This window comes from Alligator sinensis, unplaced genomic scaffold (genome assembly GCF_000455745.1).
Source record: "Alligator sinensis unplaced genomic scaffold, ASM45574v1 scaffold360_3, whole genome shotgun sequence".
NCBI classification, from domain to species: Eukaryota; Metazoa; Chordata; order Crocodylia; family Alligatoridae; genus Alligator; species Alligator sinensis.
In genome coordinates, this window is record NW_005841977.1 from 136213 (window position 1) to 145147 (window position 8935).

An 8935-nucleotide genomic window follows, 5' to 3' on the forward strand; every position below is an offset into this window, starting at 1 on the left:
GAGTGGTTCAAACAAGAAAGCAGTTAGTGGAATACACAGTAGTATACACAAAGTATAAAAGGAGCAGATACACATATGCCATTAGGCTTTTTTGTTTTTTTTTTTAAAGTTAAGGAGAGGGGGAAAAAAAGATGGCATAATAAAAAGGAAGGAATATGCATTTGTCAGTTAAAAAAAAAATGGAACCCAAGAGTTATTCCTACACTTCTAGCTTCTAATCATCCTGGCTTGGCTTTAGATATTGACTCTCCTAATGTTCCTAACTCCACTAACATGCCTTGCAGCCACAATGTGGCTATGGTGGTGTAAAACCTATTTAAATCAAATGCTAAAGATTTTTGTCCAGATCAAAAGAAAGTTGTGATTTGGCTTAAATAGCTCTGGCCTTATTTTTAGATCCACTACTCAACAGAAAGATAATAAATACATGATCAGGATTTGCTATTGTGGAAGTTCACAAATGTTTAAGCAGCTGAGGAGTATAAATTCAGTGTGCACACTTTTTCACCCTGTGAGAAGCATTAGAGAATAACAGGATGTTGTAAAATGTTATCAAATGTCAGTAAAAGAATATAGAAGGTTTTTTGGATGCTATGAGGAAAAAAAATATACATACATACACACACACACACACACATATACTTGATGGCTAGGTACAGACATTTTAAAAACCCTAAGCAGAATTGATAAGTTATGCCGTTTTCTGTAAACAGCGTAGTTTAGATCCATAGCAAACAGAACACACGTTTGCCCTCTGGTGGGGAGTAGAGGGACAAATAGACTGGTTTTAAAAATGGTGAAACCCAATCTGTATGCGCTGAACTTCTGTTCTGAGTACAGACCAGTTTCTGATCACTTATATGCATAAAAGTGTAATGTCTGTACCTGGCCTAAAGTGCCATCTCTGCAATGTTAACATTTAAACACCCCAATTCACACGGAGAGATTTCAGAGTGGTGTTTTTTCAACATGCTAATGCCCTTAACACAGTTACATGAAGAAATCAGCCACTGCAGCAGCAACTGTTTGAAATGTACTTTACATGATCCCTGGGGTAAACAAAATAAACTAGCTCTTTACTAGGCTGTTGTGGATAAGCCAAGGCTTCATTTGGTAAGCAGACAGAAAGAGATGCTACCCAAGGGAAGCCTTTCACTTTCAAACAAAGAATCATGATTAGATGCATTTTCTTGAAATTCAGGTGTCACGGTCAAATACAGATCCTAAGTTCATGATACGTAAGTTGGGCTATGCCTCAACAGAATTTCAGGAAGACTATTAAGCAAATTTGAGGAACAAAACTATTTGCTATCTTTTCTTCTGAAGGCAACTTGTATACAACCCTTTGAAAGTAGGTAGGTGAAGATCTTATTGGCTTCAAAAAACAAACCCTATGGATAAGAAAAGCACATCCATTCTTGACATTTTTGTGAATACACTCATCATTTTATTAATACAAGGCAAACATCAGATAATTTTAAAAGAAACCCAAAATGACAGCACTATTTCAGAAATATCTGAATCTTTTTAGATTACTTAAAAAGACTTTCCTGTGTTTTACCAAGAAACAATTTTGCTCTTGTAGTGGAAAGTTTTCTAAATTCAGGTCGATGAACAGAGCACATCTGGGCCCAATTCTCCCATCAGTACAATGTAGCTTCACTGATGCCAATGTTGGTACTCTTTATTTACATGGATATGACAGGAGAATTAAGCCCATTCATAGCTATATGGAGACTTGATAATTGCTCTTATCCCTGACCCCCCAATAAAAAAAAAAAAATCAGAAAACTGATTCATAAACTTATGGCGGGGGGGAGGGGAGAGAGAAAAAAAAGTCTCTAGCTAGGAAGGGACATAGTAAAAAAATACTACTCTTTAGCCCTAGTGCTCTCCCCTCCCCAAATCTCCCAAGGCCACCGAAAACTGGTATTCTACACCAAGCGATTATTGAGCGGAGCTGAAATCAGATCCGTTTGAAGTCCCTTCATCATGCTTGTTATCATAGTTCTGATTTGCTTTCAGAAGGGTCAGAGGGCTTAAGCAGTTCAAGGGAATGAAAAATAAACATTTAGTTCTAGATGTACAAGTAAGGCACAATATAAAGCCACATCATAATCTGTCATGAAGGAATAAGAAAGGACAAGAATCATACATGGTACAGTAGAAGAAGCAGTCCATATAGATTAAAAAACAAAAAAGTGTGGCACCTAAGTTCAGACTGACAAGATCTTAACAAGAGCAACATGACAGCATGCTTTAATATGGAAATAAGGTCTAGAGAATCCAGTGTATCAGAAAAAGGAAGAGCTGTTGTATTTATTAAATCAAAAACTGTATAATTGTTTTTGGATACAGGATTAAAGTGAATATTCACAATGCCTACACTCAAAATTAAAATAAAAAAAATCCAGGACTTCATTAAGATCCACATACCATGTATGAACACTGAAAACCTTTAGTGAGTTCTCCTCTAAAGATCATCCAGAAATGCATGCCACAATTTCAAACAAGGAAAAAAGAACCCAAACAGAACATGTACATTTTCTTTACCCTTATAAGATTTGTTTGTGATAAGTATACACTAAATGAATATATTTTAATGACACTAGAGGAAGCAGATTGTTACTGGCATTAAAGTACAACCATTTCTAGACTGTTTAAATGCCACAGAGTCCCCTGGTTAAAATGTAAAGCTGCACAGCTTGCCTATGTCATCTTTATAATAAAAGTTAAACCAACACAGGTCTTAACTTTACTCTACATTTTACTGCCAGGTTTTATTTAGATCAAGTATCGCTGCAGCATTCTGACCAGCCCAGAGTTAGCAGCAAGTGGCAGGAATCATATAAAATGCAGTTTCTTTTTTTTAAAAAATCTTTTTAAACAAAGTGCTTTTCTAAGAGATACATATATAAATAGGTACAAAATAAAGTGTCAACATTAAAAAGCTCAACTATTTAAAAGCTTTAACTTAAAATAATACATAGAAAACACTGAAATGCAAAGGTATGGAATCCACTAAAGAGATTCAAAGTCTTTTTTGAAATGCTAGACCAAAATCATATTCTGGTTTTCAGACAAAAACAAAAAAACATTATAAAGCAATGGTTGCTCAGTATACCTGAGCAGTGGAAAGGGGCATATATTTTATACCTTGTCAGTTTAAAATCTGTCACGTACAATCTTAACTAACTGCAAACACTGGTGTCATCATAATCAAATATTACCATGCCCACACAGTTCTCATAGAGCATTAGCACCTTCCTGGTCTCAACAATGTTTTAAAGGCTATTCTCCAGAAAGGACTATCAGCATTACTAGAGACATGGCCACAGAAGTTCCAAAGAACAAAACATTCTTAGTCGAGTTTTTGTTGGCCACATGCATCTCTGGTATAACAACTGGAATACCAGGAGGGATGCATATGAGCCACCAGGCTCTGCTCTGAAGCAAAGAGACCTGCACTTCTTCCCAAGGCTAACAAAAAACAAACAGACCTCACTCAAATCTTGCAAATCCTTTAAGAGGATTTTCAAAGCTTTGATTAACTAGCTGTGGGGCCTTTTTCAATCATGAATGAAAAAAACTTTATGGTACAGCCCAGTAGTGGTATTTTGGCTTTTTCCCCACTTTTGAGTCTTCCAGAGTATCAGGATAGTGTGTCGTGTACACACTACACCCATGTGGCAGGATTGCCATCTTCATCTCCCACTCCTACCTTCTACTATTTGAGATTTATGACTTCATGCAATAAAGAGCTTAGATCTAAAAAAAACCCCAAAAAACCCCCCAAAAAACCCCAACCCTACGTATAACATAAATGAATCACAGTACAAAGAAACTTAGACAAATTGTAAATGAAGTGGAGCAAGCCCCCAAAGGGAGTGGGCAGAAAACCTTCATGGACTTTTGCATTTTCCCCCAGCAGCTACATATATAATTTTAAAATATTTGGTATTTCTATTTTCAGTAAACAGTGTTTTGTCATCTTTAAATAGAAAGAAAGAAGAGGGGAGGAAAGGGGTCCTTGAAACCAGAGAATGATCTTGCCTTGACATAAATGACTTCCTCGTCAAGGGATAAAGCTTTTAAATTTGTACTTTAAACACTGACTAACAAAGCCAACTTATGATCAGAAGAGCAAATAAGAACTGTGAGTTAATATTCTCCAATCATAGAAACTACTGAATTAACAAGAATAAGGTCACATAAGTTTAAAGAAGCTAGTTTTGAAATACCTGTACAAAAATATAAAAGTCTATAAATTTTTTTTGTTTTTCTTTCTAAGCCTGTGTTGATCCTTGGAAACACCACATGCATAATAATACATCAACTGGAAAAGTGGCAACTAAGGAATTAGATATTTGTAGCTCTTTTTTCTTTACATATATACACATTACAATAAAAATAATTTTATTTTGGTTGTTTGGTGGAAGTATACTACAACAAGCTAAATATATTTTTTTAATTCTCAAAATTGAAAACCATTTTACTAATAGCTTACTAAAATCCAAATATATTAAAATTTCCTACAGTAAGTGCAGAGAAAACAAAAAGATTTAAAGACTCCAAGATGGCCACCAACTTATCTACTAGCGAACTACAGGAACAGCAAAATAATATTATGTATGAATGCTCCTTCTGTAGATAATTGGACCCAAACAAAAAAAAATTCACAGTTCAGTAAGATCCCTAACCCTGACCTTTAGGTTTGTTTTTTTTTTCTTTTTTCTTGTTTTTTTTTCTTTTTTTCTTTTTTACATTCAGTACAGTATCATGTAAGCTGTGCAAAACTTTACTTAGACTGGCAGTTTGCCATATCAGTTGCATTTGTCTTTGGTACAAAAATAAACAATCGCATTAAATGTGCAAGTATTTGTTTTCTTCCGGCCAAGTACCGAAATTGAGTTTTCTAGAGCCATCTTTTATACAATACATAGACTCTGTGGCATATATCTACATTTTCAACATATTCCTATATACATTCAAAAATTTGTAAGAGCTGGAACAAATACATTAAAATCCATAATCTTACCATCTCTATACATCTTGTTTCCCCCCCTCAGGGTTTTCATCGTACAAAACAAAAAAAAAAAATTTTTTTTTTTTTTTAACCAGCTTATACTTATAGCTCTCCCCCAAAAATACAAGGCACAAAGAATATACTTTTTTCTCTTACTTGCACAGACATTTAAATACCATATTAAGCTCATAAAATTAAAGTCTTATATGGCACACTAGCTCTAATGCCAGGTGTGCTATGTACAAGTTAATGGTTGCAAAGAAAGCTTACTGGTTTTATTCTTTTTAGAACCAAAAAAGCAATAATTCTAGAAAAAATACCAAACTCTGACAATTTGCAAAAAAATGCTTCTTCTTTAAATTTTACTTGGAGCATAGACCTGTCACAATGTTTGGTATTTGCTAAGATTTTTCACTACCAAAAATATATTTTTGCTTCTAAAACCAAATTTATATGACCTGGTCCTAGATGACTTAAATTTTAAAGACTCCTAATCTCTGCATTTATGTGGGAAGCAGCTTTAAAACTATATGGTTTATGCTCCAAAAATGCTATTAAGCATTTTATACCATGCATTCACTTATCTTACTACATTGTTATTAAAAACAATGGAACCTAATTGTAAGTGTTTACATAATGCTAAAAACGGACATGCAGACCAGAATGCAATTTACAATGGAGTACTTGACAACACAGGTAGAGCTCTGACCAATGAGAACAGGTGAAGTGATGTCTGTTACACTTTTGACGTTGGTATTCGCAGCCCTACAAGGCCACCAGTGGGGTCTCCTTCTGCAGTTTTCTCTAGAACTTGGTTCACAAACTCTGATGTTTGTCCCGCTACAGGTAGTCCTATGAAGGAAAGGAAGGGGATGTGCTTTAAGATCGCTATTATTTGCACACATGTGCAAGTTTACTATTAAAAAAAAAAAAAACCTATCGCAATGCCTAGAGCTGGCCAGTAAGCAAGTAGAAGAACTAAAGTTTGTGAAAGCAGGGTAACACTCCTTTAAAGATGGAGGAGAAAGACTCTGGAGTCTAATATAATGCAATCGCATGAAGTGGCAAAATATGTAGATGTTTAACTTTACTCCTTACCAAGAGTATCTTTAACGAGTACATCAAGCTTCTGTTCCATGTTGGTTCCTCTGTCATCTTTAGGGATCTGCACTCGATTAACAATTTCTTGCTTTATAGAATTGATCACAAACAACAAATTATCTGAAGAGGAGGGGAAAAAAAGGTCACATTTGATTACATGTCTCTGGGTCAGAAGCTGCATCTTCCTGTGTTCGTTCATGTACCGTATCTACAACACAGAGCCCTCAGATAGTGCAGGGCCTCTAATGCCACCATAATAACTAATTTCACGTATAGCTACCATCACATAATCCATATCATCATTATGCAAGTTTGTCACAACCATCATTTTCTGCAGGTGATGAGAAGATGCAAGGTTGACAACAGCTTGTATTAAAGGAAAAAGTTGAGATAAATTTATGCTTACCATATTCCGTGTTGAGACCCCACAATTTGACTTTGTTGGCTTCATACTGGGCTTTCTTCTTTAGTCTGCAAGCCCTATAATAGCAAAAAGTTAGTACAATCTCCTAACTGGGGCTACACTAACTTGCAAAACTTCTCCCAGTGCAATAGTTTTTGTTCACACTGTAATCCTCTCGCTGAACCCAAACTACTGCTACTATTAAGTACTACTCATATACTAAGCAACATGATAAATGCCATCAGTTACTAGAGCATCTCACTTTCCTGTTTGTGAATTTCAATTCTGGTAGTCCTGGATGATTCCAGCTTGACTTACTTTCCAATGGAAACTGGCATGGTCTAGTTTGAATCCTCCTCCACGCCATCCCTATGTAAACCATATGCCCTAGTTGCCTTTTTGCCAACCCAATGCAATTCTTATAATGACTGCAAGGGAGGGAAATAGCCTCACTCTAAACAGGAAAATTAGGAAAGCTTCAGTTCTGTAGCACATCTGGAATACTCCTAATTCATTCATTCAGGCAAAGGGCATCTAGTTTTTACCTGGAAGCTAGTTTGTTCTTTTCTTTTCTTGATCTTGGTCTAGCAGTTAAGGGTAGTTCGCTGACTGGCGTCAGGTCACTGATCACCTTATTCAGTTTCCTTAACTCATTGCCGATCTGGAGAAGCTTTTTAGGGTTGGGAGTTAAGTCTTCCACATCAGTCCTCCGTGACTTCTTCACTGCATATTTTCCTATTTTGTATACACAGAAGACTTTTTTGTAGCATTAAAATATGAAGATGTGCATATGAGTTATACTCTTAATCCCTGCCCATTCATCACTGAAGACCCAAAGATCAACTTTTGCCAGGTCCTCCAAGTTTTTGCAATGCAAAAAGGACAGCTAAATAATCAGGCATAACCATCACTATGTTGAGAATCAGGATAGCAGCAGATACCACACATCAGGACCAAAATGGATCCACAGTTATGGCTAGTATGAAGGTACTAGTGAAGCTAACCGTTCAGTTCCAAAGCACTGTCCCAATAGTTCATGCCCTCTGTCTCTCACTGCCATGATCAATTCATGCCAAGAAGTAGAACAATCCATTGAATCCATCTGTTCCCCCCCCGCAAACACACACGAGAGAAGGTAAAGGGCTAGAACAACCATAATTTTAAATAAGAGTGACCTTAAGCGAAACATGACCAGTTCAGAGGTCAGCCAACCCCTTCTGGACATTTTTGAGGATATTTCTGCATCTATGCTGTTCCATTTATAACACAACTTTTCTTGCCCAGTTAGGCTTTAACAGGAACATGTACATATAAAGGCAGGATCTTCATTCCTTAAGACTATCTATTATTGCTGCACTTTCATTCTGAAGTTATATGGAAAACAATGTTACTTTTTCGGGCAAGTAACCCATTTATTACTGAAGTGACAAAACCCTCCATAGGTATATTCCTTGGGGGAATTAATATTTATGATCACTTGTTTGAAGCATCAGGTGGACTTTAAACAAAAACTCCACAGGTTCTGCAGCTTCTGGATGATGCCAACAGAGCTCACTACCTTACAAGCTAAAAGGGCAGCTTGATATACAAAGTCCTTGAACTATGCTGCCTCCATGCAGACACTGTTGTGCAGCACATCCCTACCACTCGCTTCCATTCCACTCATGCCAGATCCTGGATAGGATGCAATGGAGCCAATTAAGCACACCTCAGGCTGAAAGCTGACCTGGTACACACACAGCAGTTAGCACTGCCTCCATGGGTGGCTGTTAAGATTTAGCCAGTAGGTGGCTACACTGCCTTGTTTCTAAGATTTAGTGCATGTTGAGCAGAAGCAAACGGACACATTTTGGCTATGTTCCTACACAGAAATAACAATGCAGACATGCCCTGTGTCACCCCTCTGAATACATTTGAAACTTGTATAAGTAGGAAACATGAATCCCAAACCAGGACACAGGTACTAATTACATTTGCTAGTGATACAGATTTATGGCAGTTTGCCATACCAGTTGCATGTGTCTTTGGTACAAAAATAAACTGCATTAAATGTGCAAGTATTTGCTTTAGACAATGACGCTTCACAAGTTCTCTCACATTTAAATAGGCAAAAAAAAATATTTGCAATTTTGTTTAGGGAAGAAAAGTAAGTAACAGTTCTAATGTTTTGTCTAAAAACCAGACACGCACACCAAAAGAGCTAGCATAAAGGACAAAAGTTCTTAAGGGAATGTTAGAATTAGGTAAGTTGCTTCCTTAAAAAACAGCTAGCAGAAGGTAGCGCAAAACAAAGAATACCCACACCCAGAACTCCATTCCCAAAGTCATCTGTCCTCACCAGCATCAGTCACTTTGGAAGTACTACAAAGTTGGCATGTCCAAACCCCTCCCCCCACCCTTCCTCC

General features: G+C 36.7%; 1 protein-coding gene across 1 annotated transcript in view; it reads right to left on the reverse strand.

Moving 5' to 3' along the window:
* The window catches only part of CREBRF (CREB3 regulatory factor), a 36570-nt gene that overhangs the window by 543 nt on the left and 27092 nt on the right, over positions 1-8935 (reverse strand). Inside the window, exons 6-9 of the mRNA XM_006021056.3 lie at positions 7076-7265; positions 6534-6607; positions 6125-6247; positions 5736-5878 (exon numbers count right to left, since the gene is read on the reverse strand). Of these exons, the coding sequence (XP_006021118.1) occupies positions 5763-5878; positions 6125-6247; positions 6534-6607; positions 7076-7265 (503 nt within the window). The 3' untranslated portion in view covers positions 5736-5762. The remainder of the gene's footprint in view (positions 1-5735; positions 5879-6124; positions 6248-6533; positions 6608-7075; positions 7266-8935) is intronic.